General features: G+C 43.7%; 1 protein-coding gene across 1 annotated transcript in view; it reads right to left on the bottom strand.

The window, feature by feature from the left end:
• Positions 1-496: 496 nt before the first annotated feature.
• Positions 497-24783, bottom strand: part of LRRC3B (leucine rich repeat containing 3B) — a 75028-nt gene continuing 50741 nt past the window's right edge. Inside the window, exon 2 of the mRNA XM_029070035.1 lies at positions 497-1757. Coding sequence (XP_028925868.1) covers positions 821-1600 — 780 coding nt within the window. The 5' untranslated portion in view covers positions 1601-1757 and the 3' untranslated portion in view covers positions 497-820. The remainder of the gene's footprint in view (positions 1758-24783) is intronic.

Here is a 24783-nt window from a genome sequence, read left to right as displayed (position 1 = left end):
GCTGTGTAACCTTGGGAAAGTCACTTAACTTCTCTATGCCTCAGTTCTCTCATTTGCAAAATAGGGATTCTATATCTGTTCTCACTCCTACTTAGACTTTGAGACCTAATTATTTTGTTTCTACCCCAGCACTTAGTACAATGCTTAGCACTTAGTAAATGCTTAAACCCCCCCCCCCCACAATTTTTATTATTATTATGGGCACAGTGCTGCATAGCATTTGATGGAAGTCAAAATTTGTTAGGTTGAGAGTTGCCCTCTTACTGACTCCCTGTCACCCTGATGCTTCTTTTTGACAGTAATTGCCACAAGGCATACAAACTCTCAGCTCTTGGCATGATTCTCTTAGGTCTATAACTAACAAATATAGATACTATGGCTCCTGGGAATTCAACAAGTTGTATTAATGCAATTTTCATTATGAGACTGTTCCCGCTCTGTGAGTAACAAGGCAGCGGAATCCAGTGCCTTCGTATCTGACCAAGAAATGACTCTGTTTTACATGGTTCAAAGTTAAGCTTTTATTTGGTTTTAAATTAAAAAAATAAATTTCATTATTAAATAGTGGAATGAGTCTAGCTAATGTTTACATAGTAGCTTACTTTAGAATACCACCAGAGGAACAATTATGGTGTATATCTCCCAAGTTAAAATCGATCGGGTTTTTTGTTTGGTTTGGTTTTAGTAGTTCACCAGTGGCATAATTCAATTAAACTGAAATACAAAGTCTTCAATGTTTACAATGGATGTTGGAAGTAAATAGCTAGTTCTAATGCCATTCCCAAACTAATTTCCACCTCAGAGTCAGTCATCCCGGCTACTATACCACAGTGCTAATGTCATCGGCTTCATCTGCTTTCTTTTGCCTGCTTGGCAGGGATTTCAAGTATTCAAGGTGCCTTCTGGCGTCTTCCTGATTTTGCCGCACGTAATAGACCACGTAGGAGATCACCATGGTGAACCAGCCAAACATGGTGACCAGCATGGCGTAGTCAGTGGTCTTTTTCGGGAGATTGCAGAGGTCGGCGTCGTTGGCGGCGTTGAGGAAGGGTCTGCCGGCGTGTTCATCGAGGACGGACGTCTTGCAGATGACGTTGTTGGCTGTCTCGTGGTTGGAGGCCAGGCTCCTCAGCACCTGCTGCAGCGTGCAGTCACAGTGCCAGGGATTGTTGGCGATACGGGCCCTGGCTTTCAAGTTAGTGAAAGCGTTCTTGTGTACGCTCTGAATGCGGTTGTCTGATAAGTCCAGGGTCTGCAGGGTTTCCGCCACCCCCTTGAAGGCGTGCTCGTCTATGAACTCGATGCCATTTTTGGACAAGTTGAGAACTCGCAACTGGTGCAGGTCCTTAAAAATTTCATTGGGGATCGATGTTATCTGATTGGAGTCTAAGTAGAGTAAGACGGTTTCCGGAGGAAGATCTCTAGGGATTTCCTTGAGGTTTGCATTGCTACAGGTGACGTTTAAACCTCCAGAGGAAGAACAAAGGCAGCCTTTGGGGCACATACTGGCAGAATGAAAGCACAGTATCATGAGGACAAAGCTTTGTAAGAGCAGACACATGGAGAGGGAGCGAGTTAACCACAGGTCTACCAAATGCATGCTGGGATGTCAGCATAATCACACTCCCATTCCTCATTTACTCCAAGGTGGGAAAGGATCCAGCTCAGCCAGAAGGTTGTCTCCTTCTCTTGGAGGTTAAAAGCCAGTGGCGAGTACATGTGCCTCTCTGCTGCTCAGTGGTGTCTTGGCATGGCACCTAGAGAAAAAGATACGCAGATACCTCAGTTGACTTGGAGAGGGAGGAGTGTGGCAATTAAAAGTGCACTCAAGGGTCGACCACCCTTGTGACTGTGTCACAAGTCACACACTCACCCTGTGTGACTGTGGGCAAGTCACTTAACTTCTCTGTGTCTCAGTTACCTCATCTGTAAAATGGGGATTAAGACTGTGAGCCCCACGTGGGACAACCTGATTGCCCTGTGTCTACCTCAGCGCTTAGAACAGTGCTCTGCACATAGTAAGCGCTTAAGAAATACCAACATTATTATTATTACCCCCCATGGCCTTAGGGGATAGTCATGCAGGTCATTTCTACCAGCACTAATGGGAATTATCTGCATACCAGGAGTCTAGTGTGGCGCAGTGGAAAGAGCACGGGCTTTGGAGTCAGGGCTCATGAGTCCGAATCCCAGCTCTGCCACTTGTCAGCTGTGTGACTGTGGGCAAGTCACTTAACTTCTCTGTGCCTCAGTTCCCTCATATGTAAAATGGGGATTAAGACTGTGAGCCCCACGTGGGACAACCTGATTCCCCTGTATCTACCCCAGCGCTTAGAACAGTGCTCTGCACATAGTAAGCGCTTAACAAATACCAACATTATTGTTATTATTAGAAATCCTGAGGGGGGCCAGAGAATCGTCAATAAATGACAACTCTCTGGTTGGAATGCCGCATAACAGAAAATAGTTGATTCTGGTCTCCTTCTTCCCTGTTACAATACATCTAATAATTGCGATAGTAAATATGATTACTATCATATTATTAACACAATTTTATATATCATGATATAGCCTAAATATTATTGGTATGATATTTAAGCACTTACTATAATAATAATAATGATGGTATTTGTTAAGTGCTAAGTGCCAAGCACTGTTCTAAGTGCTGGGGTAGATGCAAGGTAATCAGGATATCCCACGAAGGGCTCACAGTCTTCATCCTCATTTTCCAGATGAGGTAACTGAGGCACAGAGAAGTTAAGTGACTTGCTCAAGGTCACACATCTGACAAGCAGTGGAGCTGGGATTAGAACCCATGACCTCTGACTCCCAAGCCCAGGCTCTTTCCACTGAGCCACGATACTTAGTATGTATCAAGCACTGTTCTTCACACTGGGATAGAGATACCTTAATCAAATCAAACAGTCTCTTGCCCACATGGGGTTCACAGTCTAAGTAGGAGAGAGATTATGGCTCTAAAACCAACCACCATAAAATTTAATTACCTTTTTTCTTCCTACAACAGGAGATACATCAGTATGTCTTAGTATTACTAGTTGCCGTTGCTAGAGCGCAGTGCTGATATTTTTGTGGTTAATGACCTCAGACAGAAATACTCTGTAATGTTTTATGAATGAATGTCCTACTGAGAATATTGCCAGAGAAACATTTTTATTGAATGAAGGCTTCCAACTTTCACAACTAAATATTGCTGGGGGCAATTAGCATAATCTATTTAGGTCCTTTCTTTGCTGGGTTCTCTTGTTTACTTCACACTTCTCACACTTTGCCTTTAAGGACTTTAATTGCTAAATCTTATTGCTGTAATGTTCGAAAATAATTCCCCTTCTCATTTCTAAAGTATGCCCCTGCTTGAGCCCCTCCCTACAAATCCAGAAGACTGAGAAATGCAGGTCCACAATACTGCTATACATATAATTGTAATATATTCATTTATTATCTGTAAATATCTGTAATTTATCTATTTTTTTTAAATGTCTATTTCCCTCTACACTACGAGTTCATTCTGGGCAGGAATGTTTTCTGTTTGTTGTTATATTGTACTTTCCCAAGTGCTTAGAATAGTGCTTTGCACACAGTAAGTGCTCAATATTAAATACGATTGAATGAATGAATGCTAGGTCCTGTCCCCTTATGATGAAAAGCAATGAATTTCTAACAGTTGCAGGTTGACCATTTCTCTGCCTCTGCTCTGCATTCTGATTAGCCACTCAATAATAATTGTGATATCTATTACTGTGGGTCAAGCACAGTACTAAGCGCTGAGGCGGATGCTAGATAATCAGTTTGCCACAGTCCCTTTCCCACACGGAACTCACAAATGCTGCAAGTTGCATTACTATAAATGGTATATGAGAGAGACCACTGAAAAGGAACATCATGGCAGGGAGAGCACGGTGAGATTCCTTGGATAGTGAGAAAATCTACATGACCGTCTCCAGTTGTGGTAGAGTTGGATTCTAAGGGAGTGGAAGATCACTGCAGTGCTGATTGTGTGGGATAGGGGATAGGTCTAGTTCCCTGAGGGGGGCAAAAAGAGGTAGAGAATGTCAGCAAGGGGACTGTCAGCAATATCCACTCCAGTTTAAAACTGTGCTTAGGTTTCACAGCCATTCCACGGGGATAAAAACTCTGTGCTTAAATTCTCTTTTTCTGAGACATTTTACTAGACTTTATTTCAGCAGTCCACACCAATCTCACTAGAAAATCAATCAGGGACATTTAATTGCTTGCTTACATTGTGCAGAGCACTGTACTCATAGGAGAATACAATACAAAGGAAGAGGTACAAACGACCCCAGCCCACAAGGTGCTAACAGAGCCAGAGGGAGAGGAGGGAAAGTGGCAAGAATTCCTATGTGATGGGTGTGGAGAGGCTAGGACTCTAGAGTTAGTCTTGACCCTGCTGGAATTCACCAGGGAGTTTTGTAACTGCCCCCCTTACCCACCACCTGTTTTATTAGAGTGTTTGATGGATCAGGTAACCTCTCCACATCCTCAGCTCTCCCCAGTTCTGCTTTTATGGCAAAAGTTTCCACCTGTAATGGTTTTCTCATATAGGTAGAGAGAGCTCTATTTGGGATCCTGAGGGAAGTTCTAGGAGGGAGGAGGGGAATTTAGCATGTATCAGTGGGAGCAGTATGAGAATAATAAGAGGAAAAAGAGCTTTACCTACATGCATACCTCCCTGCACTCTGATTTTTTTTAATAGCATTTGTTAAGTGCTTACTTTGTGCCAGGAACTGTACTAAGCCCTGGCTTTGGTAGCTACAAGCTAATCATATTGGACACAGTCCATGTCCCACATGGGACTCACAGTCTTAATCTCCATTTTATAGATGAGATAACTGAAGTGCAAAGAAATTGACTGTCTCAGGTCTGACAGCAGACATGTGGAGGAGCCAGGATTAGAACCCAGGACCTCTGACTCTGAACAGTGCATCCTAGTGGAAAGACCCTGGAACTCAGTGCTCTAAGAGAAAGGAGAATCAAAGGGGGATATTTCAAAATACTCAGCTTGGAAATTATTTCATCTACCTTCCGGCAAAAGAGTCCCTTCTGCATTTGCATAAAAACCTCATTGGAGATGATATCCCGGTTAGACTCTTGGCATGTAAGACAGGATATTGGATTCCCACCCCTATCTCTAACCCGGGTAAATGCTGAGCAAGGGTGGCAGGATCTAAAGCCTGGATGCATTCATACTGATAACTGTGTATTTGGGAAACCGAGGAGAGGAGCTCAATGAGCTGCAGAGCATTTATGTCTGTGAACCTAGGAGTAATTTTCAGTCCAATAACAGAGGTGATACTCTGCACCTCTTACCGGCAATCTGACTGGCATGGTTTTCAATGCAGGACACGCAAAGGTGTTGGTTCACGAGCAGCCTGTGGCCCAAAGGAAAGCTGGGCCGAGGTCTTACCTCCTTCACAGCTGACTGAAGTTCTGAGTCATGGGCAGGAGGATTTGCTATGGCTGAAGCATTTTAAACAGTAGCAAAGCTCCCAGGAAACAATTAGGTTTGTCACTGTTAAGCTGAATGCTGAGCACAGCTCTGAAAATTCTTGTGAGATTCCTAGTACTACACTCCCCAGGCCTTGACATCATCATCCCATAAAATGGAAGAGCTTAGTGTCAATAAAATTAGAAAGAGATCTCTGTAAGCGATTCTATGGCTAACACATTGGCTATTAACTCTCTAGCAACACTCTGAAGGTACTTAGATTTCTGGCTAAAGGGTGTGAATGTTCTTTTTTTCATTTCCATTTAAAACAGGAACAGTGAGCTCACCTCAAGACTTTCTCAGGCCACGTCACAGCTGAAACTAATGGCTCTGGGCTGAATTGAGGCATCTCAGTGCTTCCCACCCTGATATCAATTTCCAGAAAATACAGTCAAATTTGAATACCGGTGGCTTCAGTCAGTGGCCCTATCCCCTGCCCCCAGGGCTCTACTTTCAATGTCACCCCAATTAGACTGTCCCCCGATTAGACTCTCCCCCGATTAGATTGTAAGCCCGTCAAAGGGCAGGGACTGTCTCTGTTACCGATTTGTACATTCCAAGCGCTTACTACAGTGCTCTGCACATAGTAAGTGCTCAATAAATACTACTGAATGACTGAACCCATACAGTGTGATATCAGTCCTCCAGGCTTCCTAGTGGATCAAGGTCCGTTTTCAGCACAGGGGCAAGTGCAGGATTATGGTTCAAAATTATGCTAAGATTTTTGACAAGGTGGTTGAAATGTATTTTTCAGTGAACTACTTGTCCAGCATGGTTTCCCAGGCACAGTGTAACCACAAAGCTATTGCAAGGGACTGATGGACTAGAGTGGCCTACAAGATTATGGCTCGAGACATTAGTGGATTGACAGGACCCTGGAAGGGGAGCCTTGCCTAGGTAGCTTTCTGAATCCAGAATCTATGAGGTTGGCATTCCTATTAATGATGGTATTTGTTAAGTGCTTGCTGTGTGCCAAGCACTGTTCTAAGCACTGGGGAAGATACAAGGTAATCAGGATGTCCCACGTGGGGCTCAGTCTTAATCCCCATTTTACAGGTGAGGTAACTGAGACACAGAGAAGTTAAGTGAATTGCCCAATGTATCACAACTGACAAGTGGCGGAGCCAGGATTAGAACTCATGACCTCTGACTTCCCAGCCCACGCTCTTTTCACTAAGCCATGCTGCTTGTTAAGAGCACCAGCAAACCCATCCCGATTGTCCATAGAGCCTTCCGCCAAGTTGGTTTTAGAAATGTGTGATCTGGATGGTTTCTTGGGACTCTTTCTAATAATAATAATAATAATGTTGGTATTTGTTAAGCGTGTACTATGTGCAGAGCACTGTTCTAAGCGCTGGGGTAGACACAGGGGAATCAGGTTGTCCCACGTGGGGCTCACAGTCTTAATCCCCATTTTACAGATGAGGTAACTGAGGCGCAGAGAAGTTAAGTGACTTGCCCGCAGTCACACAGCTGACAAGTGGCCGAGCTGGGATAGAGACTAAGCCTGTCGGGGGCAGGGAGTGTGTCTGTTTATTGTTATATTGTACTCTCCCAAGTGCTTAGTACAGTGTTCTGCACCCAGTAATAAATACAATTGACTGTTTAGGGAAAAGCAATCTGTTGCAGGAATCAGTAACTCATAGGCTTGGTCTGGCCGCTGTGGGTCAGAACCCCTGGATGGGAAAGTAGTTCTGTTCCTTTAAGTAGCCCACCTCTGAGCCCAGGGATGGCTCCATTGTCCAGGGAGGAATGATGATAATGGTATTTGGAAAGCACTTAGTATGGATACTAATCGCTGGTGTAGATGTAAGCTCGTTGTGGACAGGGAATGTATGTACCAACTCTGTTATATTGTACCCTCCCAAGTTCTTAGTACAGTGCTCTGCACATAATAAGCACTCAATAAATACCAGTGATACAAGATAATCAGATGGGACCCAGTCCCTGTCCTACCTGGGGATGAGGCCCAGAGGGTTTTGTCTGTCTGAGGCTGGGACCACCATGGCCCCAGGTCCTCAGAAGGACAGAGCTGTGGGCCTTACTTTAAACTGATAAGCAAAGAGCAGTCCCAGGCAGCTTCTTGAAAGGCTGCCCTGCACACGGAAACTTTATTCATTCATTCATTCACTCAATAGTATTTATTGAGCGCTTACTATGTGGAGAGCACTGTACTAAGAACTTGGAATGTACAATTTCTGCAACAGAGACAATCCCTGACCAATAACAGGCTCACAGTCTAAATGGGTGAGACAGACAGCAAAGCAAAACAGAACAAAACAAAACAACATCATCAAGATAAATAGAATCATGGAGATATACACCTTATTAACAAAATAAATAGGGTAATAAATATATACAAATATGCACAGTGCTGAGAGGAGGGGAAGAGCAGAGGGCGGGATGGAGGGGAGGGGAGAGGAGCAGATGGAAAGGGGGGGGCTCAGTCTGGGAAGGCCTCCTGGAGGAGGTGAGCAGTCCAGTGAGAGAGATGCTCCTTCCCTTCCCCCCAGTTTATATAATCATCAATGAGCAAGGAATTAAACTGCATCCACCCCAGCTCTTAGTACAGTACTTAACAAATACTATTATTATCAGTATTATTAACTATGTATGTACTGCAGCTGTTCCTCTGAAACTCCTTCCCTTTTTAAAATGCTTGCAATTCTGCAGGTTTCTCATCTCTTTTAAAGATCATGTATGGATAAATGTAGAAGACAGGGGCTCCACATGTTACCAATCTCCAAAGAAGAGAAGATTAATGTAAACTGAAAACAGAATGAACTGTGTTGTTAATCATTGAAAAATGAGATTAGCAGAGCAGAATTGAGGATGTGCTTTTGTGAATCCAGGATCTCTTAAGTATCACATAATGTTGAAGAAAGACTTCTATCTTAACTGAGCCATCAACATCTTTTTTCATTTGCAGTGCAGTTTTCCCACCCTTCCACCTTTTCTTAAGAATCTGCATTGCATAGTGTGAGGGATTCTAATCTCTAGAGGAGAGAAATTTAGAAGGTGGGGAGAAAGATGGGGAGAATGACAGAGAGAAGGTGCCAGAAAACACACTAAAGAAAAGTGAGACCCAGAAAAAGATGTGACTGGCAGAGGTGAAACCAGAAGGCAAAGGAGAGGGTAAAGACGAGTGTTAGAAAAACCCTACACTCTCAGGAAGGCAGTTAGGAGGCATAATCCAGAGAGAGAGCACACTGTGGTCCAGTTTGAGTATGAAACATGCGGTCCCTTAACAAATTAAGAGTTGGAAGAAGGCAAGGGTTCACATTTGAGGCCTGGCAAAGCAGAAAACATTTGAAGAGAGTAAATATCAGGAGAGATGATACTTTGCTTTTAGTCCCCCCAAAATAACCCTAGTTGTACTTGTCTGGTAAAAGTCCAGACTCAGTGAGGGTCTGGGTGCACCCAACCTTTTGGCAATGCTACGCAGCAGGTCAGGCTGCAGGCATGTCCTCTGGCAGTTGCAGCCGAGGCTAACGTTGGCTGGTGGTGAGTGTGGATGTTTCTTCAGAGGGCACCGTTCCGGGAGCATTGGCGGCAAGATGGATGTAAAGGATCCTGGTGCAAGGAGGAAGCAGCCCCCATGGAACAGGGATCTGGGAGTGAGATACAAAGGCTCTGGGACCAGACAAGCCAGTCAGTGGTCCTCTTGGAGGAACACTATGCTTCGGGGGTTCAAATGGACTTTACTATGATGTTGTTTCATTAGTTGCATGTGCATTCCTCACATAGCCTACTATAGTGATGACTTAGGGGATGGGGCGGTGGGGGCGAGTGGCTGCTTCTCCCTCCTCCCCTTCGGTGTCGCTCCGCTGTCGCTTTTGTACTTGAGGCACTTGAAAGACTCTCATCTATCACAGAAGACAGATTTTATTGAAACGCATTTCATGTCATTTATTTACTGTAATCAATTTAAATGGATTCAGTTCTACCATCCCGAGTGCTTTCACTATGCATCTTGGCTAGGATGCAGCCACGAAAATGGAGAACGAACTTCTGACCATGCGGACCTGTTGGGGTTTGGGGGGCCAACAGGGAGAGGCCATGTGCAGGTGGGCAGCGGGGCTGTGAGCAGCTGAGCCCCGGAAGTGCCCGAGCTCTTCATGCAAGGCTTCCTAAGAAGGCCACCCTCAGATTCCCTCCTCAGAGTCACAGTCTCAAGGTCCATAATGCTAAACAGCCGATGCCAGAGAGGCTATGTTCCGATTCCCCTTCCTTCTTTTCTCGCTGAACGCCTGCCTCACTTTCCAGGCCGCAGCCATCCAGCCCTGAGGTCAGCATGGCCTCTGGATGGAAAACGAGGGACAAAGAATTTCCTGTCTAAACTACTGAAGGTCACCAGAGTCAGCAACTCCTGTATAATGACTCTCAGTTTATCAACTGAGTTTCCCATTTTAAAACTATTTTCCTGAATTTTTAAGGAAAAGAAGCCCACCTATGATTTTGAAATGACTAACATGTAAGAATCCCACCTTTCTAATTCCTCAACAAGAGTAGTTTCTGATGTCTCCAAAATCTCTCTAGTGGGTTAAAATACATTAATCCAAACCACCTCCTCCTTGGGGAAAAAAAAATCTGAAAAGAAATATTTTGAGGCATAGGTCGTGTTCTTGTATGAGCACTAAATACACAAAAATGATAACACTAACCTTTGCAAGTTTTATATTATTTAAAATGTTAAAAATGCATTTGAAGCTGTTTAAGAAAATATCTACCTTCTGTATTATGTTTCCTTTTCTAAATTGCTCTTTTCTATAATATGCTTATGGCCTTTTAAGATGCTGCATGCATTTTTAAAACTGTAATATACTGCACATTATGATATGCATAAAAAAGAGAACCTCAAGCACACTTGGGAATACAGTAGCAAGCTCTAAAAAACGATGGAACTGCCCTTTGAATGCATTAAATGAACTACATTTGAAAATGTAAGGGATTAGAAATATATTTGAAAATAAAAACCTTCCATTTTGCCCTATCACAAAATTACCATTTGCTCAATGATCTTTGTTAAAGACCATAAGACATTTCAGTGCTAGATACTTTATGAAATGATAGAGTATCATTTTTATTAGCTCTGGCCTTGCCTTAAAAAAAATGATGGCTAGTTAAGAAGTGCACAGGAAGGTAAAGTAGAAAATTGAATCTAGAGGAAAGACCAGAATAGAAATAGGGGGCTTAATCAAGTTTGGGGGAAATGAGGCTATAAAGCTCAGGTGGGCTTCAACCTTCCAAAAGGCAGTGACACCAGGGCCCAAACCAAGAGACAGAATTGGTCCATCAAGTAGTTTCATTAGCCCTGCTCTCAAGACATGTCTTACATCATCCAGTGGAATGGAAGTACCAGCAGTGAAGGTCAGGAATTCAACTCGAGAGCCAAACTTCATAGCTCGAAAACTATGTTGGCTAGAGCAACACACACACACACACACACATATTCTCTCTCGGAGAACTGGGATTTTCTGAAATGGGATATACACAAGCAGGTTAGCAGGTAGAACACACATTCATAAATTAATTTGCTGCTGGGACAAAGAAATCAGCAAGGCAAAGGGCAACTTTAATCTGCATAGTACAGGAAATTGCTGGAAAAGTCTAGAGGCTTTTTTTTTTTGTTTTAGCTCTGCTTTCATGCATGGACAAGATAGTCAGTGTTATTTACTAAGTACTTGGTAATAATCATGGTATTGGTTAAATGCTTACTATGTGCCAAGAATGCACTGTGCCAAACACCGGAATTGACACAGTGCAATCAGAATCCCTGTCCTACTTAGGGTTTGTAGTCTAAGAGGGAGGGAGAACAGGAATTTAATCTCCATTTTACAGGTGAGAAAATCAAAGCATAGCAAAGTTAAGAGACTTGCCTAGGATCTCACAGTGGGCAAGTCGTGGAACCAGGATTAGAACCCAGCAATCCTGACTTCCAGTTTTGTGCTTTTTCCATTAGGCCATGCTGCTTCCACACTGGTGTCTCAAAGATAGTCTCACTGAGAAAATGCACTCTTTGAAGACCCAAATGGAGCCATGATCAAGAGACCACCTGGGCTGAGGATACTACTGCAAGATGAAGGTCAGTCACTAAATAAGGACCCGGTTCCTTGGGCAAGAACTCTGATATTTTAGGAACAAAAATGAATGATCCGGTTAATGAACACTCTACTGGCTTCCAATGTCCAGCCTTCCCTGGGCTACCTGATGGAGGAAAGGAACCATTTGAGAACTATAAGAAGCAAGTCTGACTAAAAGGATCATTTAAGGGGATTGAGTATCCCTTCTCTTAGCATTCTGAAAATGGCACAAGGAGCCGATCTTAACGTTTGATCTGGAGGGAATCCTAGGTACTGGTGAACTGAGAGAAATCAATTTGTTGCATTTGAAATGCTAAGGATGATTTCATCGGAACTGTTCTGAAAGATCCAAATTTAGCAACAGTGCTTTTAAAGGGTCTAGTTGATGAACTCTACAGAAACAGAGAATCAGAAATGGGGAAATAGACTTCCTGAGGTAGGTATGTGGTTAGATCTAAAATTGCAATCCAATTCTCATTTTCTAGTTTGAGGCTGCTGCCCGGTTTGACATTTTGCACAGAATCCCTAGAAGAAGGGCCAAGAGAGAGCAGGCCAACATAATGAGGGTAAGGGATAACTGTCCAATAAATCCAGAGAGTTGTACCCATTTGGTGTTCTACAACACTTAGAAATGAAAGCACTAAAATAAGCCCATCAACACACTAAGGGGGAAGGAAAAGTTTTTTATCATTATTATATTGACACATATTGGGCGGTTAATCTGGACCAAGCACTGGGCTATGGTCTGAGGTAGATGCATCTTACACAAATTGGAGGTAACTCTTGTTCCACACTGTAAGAGGAAGGGTTTGCAGGTGTGTTACCATCCTTTTACAGAAAAGGAAAATGAGGCCCATAGATGTTAAGCAGTTTGCCTTAGTTTCCAATCCCAGCTAGCCTGCTGTGTGACCTGAGTCTAGCTTTTGAGCCAGTAGTCACTAGAACCAGTGTGATTTAGGAGAAGGAGCAAAGGACTGGGCACCAGGAAATCTGTTTTTACTTCCAGCTCTGACATTGAACTGCTGTGACCTCAGGCAAATCACAGCAGCATGGCGTACTGGATAGAGCATGGGCCTAGGAGTCAGAAGGTCATGGGTTCTAATACTGGCTCCATCACGTATCTGCTGTATGGCCTTGGGAAAATCACTTAACTTATCTATGCCTCAGTTACCTCACCAGTGAAATGGGAATTAAGAATGTGATCCCCATGTGGGACAGGGACTGTGTTCTACCTGATTTGCTTGTATCCACCCCAGAGCTTAGTACAGTGTCTTAGTACATAGTGATTAACAAATACCATTATTATAATAATTATTATTATGACCTCTCTATGCCTCAGTTTCTTCATCTATTCTCCCTATCTCTTAGATTGTGAGTTCAACCTGATTCTCTCATATCTTCCACAGCATGCATTTAATAGATTTCTGTAATTATCTAAAATGTCAGATTAGACCATCTCTATTTTTCTGACCTTCAGTCACCTACAAATTTCATTATTCATTCATTCAATAGTATTTATTGAGCACTTACTATGTGCAGAGCACTGTACTAAGCGCTTGGAATGTACAAATCGGTAACAGATTGAGACAGTCCCTGCCCTTTGATGGGTTTACAGTCTAATCGTCTAATTTCATATCCATATGATGCTCATATTGTAAGTCTTGATAAGAGAGAGCGTACAGAAGTGAGGGAGGTGGGAAGAGGCTCCAGGTAAGCTCTTAACAATACCTTATACTTCACCATGACAAGTACAGAATCAATGTGCTCCATGTATGTAATTAAAAAATCTGGCAATAAATAGTAAAAGAGGTACTTTGTTAAAAGACGTGAACCCCATCTAAAACAACAAAACAACAGCTAGCCTCTGGACAAAGAAAGACCAGACTCTACACTGGCAATGGGGTTCTAGTTCATGAAGTGCACTCTGCCCCAGATCTTCTCAGGATCCTGCCAAGAAGAGTGGCTTGTTGATTATCCATGTACTTTTTTCCCCTTTAGCATGGATACATAGAATCTAGAACCAAAAAATGAAACAAAAAAATCTAGAAACAAAAAAATCCAAGTATCTCATTTTAGCCCTGTTTCCCCTTTCAAAATCCAGTTATTCACCTGTTAAAAGTTTCCTTCTAAGGTCTGAGCTCCAAGATCCACAAGACCAATCTTATAGAAAAAAATGTGTTTAGGTGAAAACACTGATTACATCTGCTATCACTTCCTCTGTTGGTGCTCTGATATTTGGGTTCCATCCTATTCCCTCCATGGAAACGGGACTCACCCAGATGTCCAATGACCTTATGGCAAAATCTACTGGCCTTTATTCTGTCCTAATTTTCTTTGACCTCTCAGCAGCCATGGCAGACCATTCCTCCTTTTAGAAACTCTGAGACCTTGGTTTTATGGAAACAGTATGCTCTTGCTTACTTTCCTATTTCTTTGATCACTCAATCAGCTTCTTTTGTGAACTCTTCTTCCTCACTTCATTGTTTATTATTATTAATAATAATAATGATCATTGTGTATTTATAGATACTGTAATGAGATAGATATAAGCAAATTGGGTTGGACACAGTCCCTGTCCCAAGGGAGGGCTCACAGACTCAATCCCCATTTTACAGATGAGGTACCTGAGGCACAGAGAAGTAAAGAGACTTGCCCAAGGTCACACAGCAGGCATATGACAGAGCTGGGTTAGAACTCAGGTCCTTCTGAGTCCCAGGCTGCTCTATCCACTAGGCCAAACTGCTTCTCATGGAATTGATGTGCTCATCTGGCTTCAGCTATGACCTTCAGCCATATAATTCCCAAATTTTCATCTTTAGTCCTTTGCCATCACCAGATCTACAATCTTGTATATCCCAAGCCTCCAGGACATCCCCACCAGGCAGCTGCTGACACTTTAAACTCAAAATGTCGAAACTAATTTCCTCCTGAACTTTCTCCTTTTCTCAACTTTTCCATCACCATTGAGGGCAGTCCCTCCCCACCCCAAAGGACTGAGAAACACAAGGACCCAGGGGTCATCTTTTATTTATCTCTGACATTCTGACTGCCTCCATTTCCTGATTCTACTCCATTGTTACTACTACAACTTTGGTCCAAGCCTTCATCATCTCCTAGCTGGAATACTACAACAGTTTCCTTACCAGTGCTCACCCTTAAGCCCTTCCCCTTTTCTTGCTTAGGGGAAGCAGCATGGCCTAGTGGATAGAGCACAGGCCTGGGATTCGGGAAGGAACTGGGTTCAAATCCCAGCTCTGCGACTTGTCTGCAGGGTGACCTGGGCAAGTCACTTAACTTCTCTGTGCCTCATTTACCTCATCTGTAAAATGGGGTTTAAGAATGTGATCCCCATGTGGGAAAGGGACTGTGTCCAAACTGATTAGCTTGTACCTTCCCCAGTGCTTAGAACAGTCCTTGACACGTACTAAGTGCTTAACAGATATCAGTGTTGTTATTATTATTTTCAGTCCATTCTACAATCAAGTTGCATGTATAATCTTATAGCAGAATCCCTTCTCTTTTCAAAAATTTAAAATTTCTTCTTTTGAAAAAAATAATCCTAACCACTGGGTTTGAGGCCCTCTACCAGTTGTTTCCCTCTGATGTGTCAATCAGTCAATGGTATTTATTGAGTGCCTAATAGGTGCAGAGCATTGTTCATTTCTCATGTTACATCACAGCTCACAGTCCTTTCTTTCCTCCCAAGTAAGCCTTCTAACTGTTCTTCATTCCCAATTACCCAAATACGACCCATGGCCCACACTTTTCCCCCTGCACAGAACCCCTGACCCCTTCAAATCCATGAAACCAAGCAATCTTTTTTTTTTTCGAGCACTTACTGTTTGCAAAGCACTGTACTAAGCACTTTGGAGAATATAATATAACAGAGTTGATAGACATGTCCCCTGACAGGAGAGGGGGACATAGACTTTAAAATAAATAACAGACATATACATAAGTGCTATAGGGCTGAGGGTGGGGTGAATAAAGGGTGTAAATTCAAGAGCAAAGGTGAAGCAGAAAGGGAGTGGGAGTAGGGGAAATGAAGGCTTAGTTGGGGAAAGCCTCTTGGAGGAGATGTGAATTTAATAAGACTTTGAAGGTGGGCTACTGATGGTCTGTCAGATATTAAGAGGGAGAGAGCTCCAGACCAGAGGAAGGACTTTCATTCATTCAATAGTATTTATTGAGCGCTTACTATGTGCAGAGCACTGTACTAAGTGCTTGGGATGAACAAGTCGGCAACAGATAGAGACAGTCCCTGCCGTTTGACGGGCTTACAGTCTAATCGGGGGAGACGGACAGACAAGAACAATGGCACTAAACAGCGTCAAGGGGAAGAACATCTCGTAAAAACAATGGCAACTAAATAGAATCGAGGCGATGTACAATTCATTAACAAAATAAATAGGGTAACGAAAATATAGACAGTTGAGCAGACGAGTACGGTGCTGTGGGGATGGGAAGGGAGAGGTGGAGGAGCAGAGGGAAAAGGGGAAAATGAGGCTTTAGCTGCGGAGAGGTAAAGGGGGGATGGCAGAGGGAGTAGAGGGGGAAGAGGAGCTCAGTCTGGGAACGCCTCTTGAAGGAGGTGATTTTTAAGTAAGGTTTTGAAGAGGGAAAGAGAATCAGTTTGGCGGAGGTGAGGAGGGAGGGCGTTCCAGGACCGCGGGAGGACGTGACCCGGGGGTCGACGGCGGGATAGGCGAGACTTGAATAAGGATGTGGCACAAGTTCGAGGTAAGGTGAGTACATTAGTGTTAGAGGAGTGAAGTGAGCTTTGGGTATTGTAATAGGAAATCAGGGAGTTAAAATTGGAAGGGGCAAGCTTACTGAGTGCTTTCAAGCAATGGTAAGAAGTTTCTGTTTTATGCAGAGGCAGTTGGTCAATCAACTGGAGGTTCTTGAAGAGTGAGGAGATGTGGACTGAATGTTTTTTTAGAAAAATGATCTGGACAGCAGAGTGAAATATGGACTGGAGTGGAGAGAGAGAGGAGGCAGTAGATCAGCAAGGAGGCTGATGCAGCAGTTAAGGCAGGATAGAATAAGTGCTTGAATCAATGTAGCAGTTTGGATGGAGAGGCCAGGGCAGATTTTAGCAGTTTTGAAGGTAGAATTGCCAGGATTTGCCTTTGCAACAGGCAGTCCCTGCCTAATCTCTCACTTTATGGATCAAGTCAATCCTTCAGACACCTTAGCACTCAGGTTGACATTTGTTTACTTATTTACTTGCCTACTTTTGTTTAGGACATTTATATTCATTCTCTTGTTTTTTCACCAATTGTAGATGTTACTATTTGTTTCTGCTCCACTGAACTGCAACCTCTTCAAGAGGAGGCACCATGTCTTTTATTTCTATTCCATGTTCCCAGGAACCTAATGCCTGTGGCTTGCCACCACAGGCGATCCATAAATACAGCTGCTGCTGCTACTGGTACTGATGATGTTTCTTGGAAGAAGTGGGTATTGTTTGTCTCCTTAGCATCCATCCTAACCTTCCCCCTCTATATCCTGAAACACAACTTATCCTCTTCCCACCCAAATCCTGTCCTCGCACCAGCATTCCAATTACTGAAGACACCACCACCATTCTATTTTATGAGCCCATAACCTTGGCATCACCCTCAGCTCATTTCCCTCATTCAACCCATAATTTCATGTCACCAAATCCTGTCAGTTCATAACACCTCTAGACTACATCCCTTCTTCTCTATAATAATAATGATGGCATTTGTTAAGTGCTTACTGTGTGCAAAGCACTGTTCTAAGCACTGGGATAGATACAAGGTAATCAGGGTGTCCCACACAGGGCTCACAGACTTCATTCTCATTTTACAGATGAGGGAACGGAGGCCCAGAGAAGTTAAATGACTTCGCAAAGTCACACAGCAGACAAGTGGTGGAGCTGGGATTAGAACACACGATGTCTGACTCCCAAGCCTGGACTTGGGAAGCAGCGTGGGTCAGTGGAACGAGCCTGAGCTTTGGAGTCAGAGGTCATGGGTTCGACTCCTGGCTCTGCCACTCAGCTGACTGTGGGCAAGTCACTTAATCCCCATTTTACAGATGAGGTAACTGAGGCACAGAGAAGTTAACTGTGAGCCTCACGTGGGACGACCTGATTACCCTGTATCTCTCCCTGCATTTAGAACAGTGCTCTGCACATAGTAAGCGCTTAACAAATACCAACATTATTATTATTGTTATTATTATTAAGCCACGCTGCTTCTCCCAACTACTACCACGTTGGTCCAAGCACTTATTCCCTGCTCACTGTGGAGTGGAATTTCTTTCCACTCCAGGCCGCACTTTGCTCTGCTGCCCAGGTAATTGTTTGGAAACCGCCACCCCCCCAAACCAAACCCCTCAGCCCACATCTCCTCGCCCCTCAAAAACTTCCAATGCCTGTCCATCCGTCGTCACATCAACCAAATCCTTATCCTTGGCTTTCAGATAATCATCTCTCTCCCTCCTAACTGACCCTGCTATTCTCCTACTGCAACCCAGCCCACACACTTTGTTCCTCTAATGCCATAATACTCACTGTTTTCAATTCTTGCTTGGCTCACCACTTCCCCCTTGTCCATTCCTTCCCTCTGATCTGGAACTTCCATCCCCTTCTGATTCTACAGATCACCACTCTCCTCTCCTTCAAAGCCATCCTAAAATCAAACCTCCTCTAGGTGGCCTTCCCTGACTATTTCTCCCTCCTGTTTCCCCTTATGCCTTAAGTATCTTGATATTCACCCCACCCCCAGCTCTTATGTACATCTCAATCTCTGCTTCTTCCCTTGTCTGTAATTTATTTTAATGTTCTCCAGACTGTAAACTCCTTGTAGGCAGGGATCATGTCTCCCAGCTCTACTGAATTGCACTCTCCCAATCACTCTTTTAGTATAGTGCTCAGCACATGGAAAGCACTCAATAAATCCTCATATTTCACTGGGTGAATGAGAAGCAGCATTGCCTCGTGAAAAGATTGTGGTTCTGGGAGTCAGAGGGCCGAGTTCCTATCCTGACTCCGCCACAGGGCCTGTTCTCCCTCGTACTTAGACTGCAAGCTCAATTTGGCACAAGGACTGAGTCCGACCTGATCATCTTGTATCTACCACAACCCTTAGACAGTCCTTTGCACATAGTGAGCGCTTAACAAATACCACAATTACTATTGTTATTACTCTCGAGCTTTGAGGTGTTAACCCTCATCCTGGTGCTGTGCGATTTGGTCAGCAGCAATTCCACATTTCCCCTGCCCACACCCTTCAGGATGGTACATCTGTATTGGGAATTTCTGACTAATCAAGTGCCTCTGCCCAGAACTTTGGCCACTAGTGCCTCAAAGAGGAGCTATGACATAGAGGAGCCTGAGAGGGGAGAGGGCAAGAGAAGTGGAGTCCTTTCTCAGCATCCATTGCCTTTCCTACTCCAGGCTCCTCTAGGCTTGCTCTCTCTGGACCCTCATCATCATCATCATCATCATTATTGAGTACTTATGAGTACTTGTGTGAAGAGCACTGTACTAAGCACTTGGGAGAATACAACAGAGTTTGCAGACACCTTCTCTGCCAACATCCCACTCCTTGTCTCCCCACCTTCCCTTGCCATGGAACTGCTCCCTGCCATTTAACAGGCCTTCAGACTAGTCCCATTAAAAGGGTCTATCTGTTCATCATAAAATTACTGCTTTATCATAAAGCACTTAGGACCCTTCTGAACAATTTCAACTGAAATTGAGTTCAGATTGAGGGATCAGAATGGGCTGCTCCGTATTAGAGATTAACATCTCCTTTTAATTACCTTGTGAGGCAAGTGAGTCAGCACTTTAAGTCTGTGCAGTTCACACTATAAACATCCTTGGCTTTTCCTTCCCCCTATGCAACCCAGTCACTCCAGAATAATGCAATGTTTGAGACAAAAGAAAATTTGATAATTAGCCTCATCTCCTCCCAGTCTCGGCACACTGTGCTCTCATTGCAAGTGCTGCAGAGAAGCAAGCGCAAACCTCCAGGTTAAACTTGGCTGTCCCTCCAGGAGCCATCCGGAAAAATTAACAGCCACCTAGGGACACAGCCCTTGTTGATAACAAAACAAATAAAACTTTTCTTTCGCATTTAAAGTTCAGCTCCAGATCCTGTAAAAAGTCCTTTGCTTTTTTCCTTTAGAATACATGTGCTCAAGTACAGCTCAACTGGCATTTGCCAGTCTAACACTGACCCATATCTAGTCTCAAAAAAAACCACCCTACTGATGCCAATGCTGAGGTTTTGGAAGCATCATCTCTGGCTGAGAAAGTAGAAATAGGAGTCTGTGGTAAAGAGATTGCCAATTCTTCTCTAAACTCACATCTCTCTCATTCACCCCACCTCATTCATTTTTCTCTCTGTGTGTCTCCTTTCCCCCTCACTCCCCTTTCTTAAATGCTGTCCCTTCTGAGGCCTAACATCCGGATCAGGATGTGGTCAAAAGCACTGGTCACTGTGCTGGAGAATAAGGATGGTGAGAGAGGGTGAAGATATGGGCTCCCTGGAACCACCTGCCATTTCCCAACTGCTGTCACCTTCCCTGTGGAGGCTCTTGCTCTTGTGGAGGCTCTTGTAGTGGCTACAGTGGAGAAGCAGCATGGCTCGGAGAAGCAGCGTGGCTCAGTGGAAAGAGTCCGGGCTTGGGAGTCAGAGTCCATGGGTTCAAATCCCGGCTCTGCCACTCGTCAGCTGTGTGACTGTGGGCAAGTCACTTAACTTCTCTGTGCCTCAGTTCCCTCATCTGTAAAATGGGGATGAAGAATGTGAGCCTCACGTGGGACAACCTGATTACCCTGTATCTACCCCAGCGCTTAGACAGGTGCTCTGCACATAGTAAGCGCTTAACAAACACCAACATTATTACAGATGTGGCCGGCAGTGGGAGGGGCAAAAAGATGAGGAGAGAGCTGGAGGCAACCACACGCCAAGCCACGGCCCCAAGAGAGCCACCAGTGGGTTTTCTGGGTGGCCTCTGGGGCAAATTTCAGCAGAAACAGAGATTCTCTTACCCGGGGGAGTCCATGGAGACAGAATCTAATTAAATGAAAAATGATTTGAGGAGAGGACAGTTTCTAAAACTGTAAGCCTTGTATGGGGCAAGGGCTAAATTCAACCTGGCTACCTTGGGAAGCACTTAGGGCGGTGCTTGTCATATAGTGAATGTGTAATAAATAACATCATTATTATATGAAGACTAGCATTTCTTCTCTGTGGAAATTGTCCTTGGAACTTTAGCAGAGAAAAGAGGAAAGGACCTCATCACAATTTATTTGTACTTGATATTTTCTGAGAATCAGCAGGATCCTAGGTACTATACAGGCCCTAGATTTTGGCAAAATCCTTGCCTGGGGAATTTTAGATCCCCAATATGTAATAAAAGAGAGGAGTGAGATAGTGGAGAGTTGGTAGGAGAAGCACTCGCATTTTCTCGTCAACACCGCAGCACTTATACTCTACTATTTCCTCTATCTCTAATTCATTTTAATATCTGCCTCTCCTTTACTATAAGCTCCTTGTGGTCAGGAATAGCATCTACCAACTCTATTGTATTCTACTTTCCCAAGTGCTTTATGCAGTGCTGGGCTCACAGTAAGCACTCAATAAATGCTATTGATTAAGCAGTCAACAAACGCTATTGATTTATTGATCTACTGGGACTTAGGCTAAGCCTCCATTGGCAAAAATGCAATATGATATGGAAGCAGTTTCCGAGGGCACCCTACAGAACTCGGGTATGAGAACATGTCCCACTCAGAAAAAGTGAAATTTTTATCCACCTGAACTTCATATTTGCTAAAGGAACACTGGCATCAGTGAATCAGGCGACTCAGGTAATCAGTTCTCAATTATCTGGAGGTAATTATTCACCTCCTGGATTATCTAACTCTTTTATTGCTCCTTTTCATCATTTCAGTGCTCAACACCTCCACTACAGGGTTGGATAGGGAAATGAAGAATGAGGAAACTCAAATCAATCCATCTTGCCATTTTCTATCATCCCTAAGACCAAGGGTTAATAGGACCAAGAGGAAAACACCTGAAATTACTGAGGAGATTGATTTCTTTCATATTATCCACATTCTTATTACTGTTTTCTGATAACCTGGCCAGTGGAGAGTACTCTGGTTAGGCAAGATAAATAATATTAGCCCTCTTAAATGTTGAGGGGTTTAGGAAAGGAAATGAAAGTTAATTTAGTACTTAACACTAACTAACTATATTAGAACAAACTTTACAACAGGAAATTGAGTTTGGAAATTGCCTGTTGCTTTAGCTCCACATGAAAGCCAATAGGGAAAAGCATTACGGCAATTGCACGGCTGAAGTTTACAGACAGGCAAACCAGAGAAGAGGATATAAACATTCAGGCTCAAGGGAATAGGTCAAGGACAGCAGTTGTGCTGACAGAAAGATGAGTGTACAAATGAAAAATTCAAAGAGGATGATAATGAGGGAAGCGAAGGTTTTACAACACTCTTGGAGTTAGCTGCCAGCAACTTGTCCAGCATGAGAAATGATATGTCAGTGTTATTTACTGAGCACTTCCTGTGTTCAGAGCACTGTACTAAATGCTTGATGCAAGATGAATAGTAATGAACACTGATGTCATTCATTTGGCAATGGTTGGGGAAGCAAGGTGGTACATCTTTTTGATGTAAAGCTCAGAAAGAAAATCAACCAAGGGTTCTGCTACAAGCCCAAGAAATGAAAAATTGAAAAAGAAAAATCCCATAGAAAAAAAATCCAATAGAAATACAAGTGAAAATGGGAGAACTGGATATGCTCCCTAAATTGGACACAAACTAGACATCGACACCATCAAAGGAATACATTTACAGTGCTAACACAGCAATCTCCTTTACTAAATATGAAGCAGGAGAAAGGGCAGTTTGGCTCCTGCAAGGAAATGGGATTCTCTTCACAAAATGGGATATTATTCACCATCGCAAAGATGCTACCAGCAAACCCAGTCTAGGGAAACGAGTGTTGAGCTGTGAATGCTAAATGCAGGTGCTCAGCTGGGTCTTGACAAAGCATTTCCTCATCCAGAACTATGGAAGATCTCAAGTTTAGAATGTTGGAACTAAAGCAACCATGTGTTCTAGCAGATTGACAGCTCGCTGTGGGCAGGGAACGTGTCTACTGGCTCTGTTATATTGTTCTCTCCCAAGGGCTTACTATAGTATTCTGCACACAATAAGTGCTCAATAAATACCATTGTCGGATTGATCACTTGTTCTGGACAAGTCTGCCAGCTTCCTGGGGTTGAGTGCCATTGTGCGCCCTGCGACCCCTGGCCTCTCCCCAGATCTCACCCTCCCAGGTCCTGCTCAGCGGCAGCCAAGTTGGGAAATCAACCCATTTCCCCACTGTCCGATTCACCTCAGACTTGCTGTATGGACCCTGGAGTCCACTGGTTTCCAGCCCAGCTTACGCCTGTGAAGCGTGGGGAGCCACGACAGAGGTTCTGGGGCTCTGCTATACATGTGAGGCAGCCAGCATGCACAAGCATCCCACCTGTGAAACCTGGGGTTGCCTAGGGTGAGGCCCTGGCTCTTGAACTCTCTCACTACATCACAGTTCTGAGACCAAAGTGGACGTCTGATTACCCTAACGTTGTGCTCCTTGGAAAAGCTCAACACAAGTCATTGCTACATAGTTATAGCGATTAGAGCAGGAAATGGAGGAAGTAGGAGTAGTAATTATAGTATTCGTTAAGCAGCTGTGGGGAGGAAAGCACCGAGCTAACCACTTGGGAAAGAATTACATAGAGGAGATGGAGACGGAGTTCCTGGGCCCCCAAGGGGCTCACGGTCTAAGAGGAATGGAAAAGACTAATAAACTGGAGTAACAGGCTCCACATTTCAGGGGTGAAGCCAAACCATTTAGGAAGCTTCAGAGGGCAAAACAACTGGCCTCCATCTCCTCCCTTAAGTCTGCAACCAAGGGTGACAGTTGCCTCTCTAAATGAAGAATCCCTTGCAGGTTGGGAACCGCCTTCCGTACTGTCGGCTTTCTCTCCTCCCCATCATGAGGGTTGGACAGGGAGTCCCTGGGAGTGAGCTGAGCCTCGCAAACTGCAACAGCTCACCCTCGGGATTATGCCTTGCCAGTCACTCTCCCTCTACACAGTGGGTGAAATCGGGCTCATTAGTACCTGACTCACATGCCTGGTTTCTAAGATCAGCAGCCACTTAAAGGTGGAACAATGAAAGCCTAATAAAGCAGGGGCAAGTACGTGGTCTAATGTCCGTAAGAAAATGACTAGCATCTAAAGGAAAATTCTACTTAGCCCATTAATAATCAATCATTCAATCTTATTTAGGCACTTGGTACAGTGCCTGGCACACAGTAAGCGCTTAACAAATGCCATTAAAAAAGATTTTAAAGGGGCAGGCAATCTGATGATGAGGAAATTCATTTCACTTACGACGATGTAAAAGTTAGCTTCCCTAGTAAAGAACTTCACTGACTCCTTCATTGAGTACATAATATAAATTCACAAGGAAGTTCTGGGTAATTATGGTTCCTGAACCAAGGTCAATGCTGTAATTTTACCAAGTTCCCCATATAAAACATTGTTCTTACGATATAATCATTTCCTACTTACATCACAATTGGATCCTGAATATTGTGCCTTAAGACTGAAGACTGCCTGTATTTAAATTCTCTAAGATTACTTTAAAAAAATCAGAATAAATGACCTAGTATGTCTTGTGATGTTCCCTTGATTTTACTTCCTGCTTAGTCTAAACCCTGTTGAGGGCCAGAGACAGTGTCTAATTCCCTCTTCTTCTTCTCTCCTTTTAGGAAAGGAAACACTTTGCCCACAGAGTGTCTTCTCTCCTAGTGCTTTAGTACAGTGCTCTGCATGCAGTAAATGCCTACTAAATATTACAACTATTTATTCATTCAATCCTATTTATTGAACGCTTACTGTGTGCAGCGCACTGTACTAAGAATTTGGAAAGTACAATTCAGCAACAAATAGAGACAATCCCTACCCAAAAATGGGGTCACCGTCTAGATGTGGGGAGACAGATATCAAAAAAAGTTAGAGCACAATATAACAGAGTTGGTAGACAGATTCCCCGCCCACAACGAAGCAGCCTGGCCTAATGGATAGAACACTGGCCTGGGAGTAAGAAGGACC

This window comes from Ornithorhynchus anatinus, chromosome 8 (assembly GCF_004115215.2).
Source record: "Ornithorhynchus anatinus isolate Pmale09 chromosome 8, mOrnAna1.pri.v4, whole genome shotgun sequence".
In the NCBI taxonomy this organism is placed as follows: domain Eukaryota; kingdom Metazoa; phylum Chordata; class Mammalia; order Monotremata; family Ornithorhynchidae; genus Ornithorhynchus; species Ornithorhynchus anatinus.
Note: the sequence above shows the minus strand (reverse complement) of the source record. Positions and strands in the feature narration are given on the sequence as shown.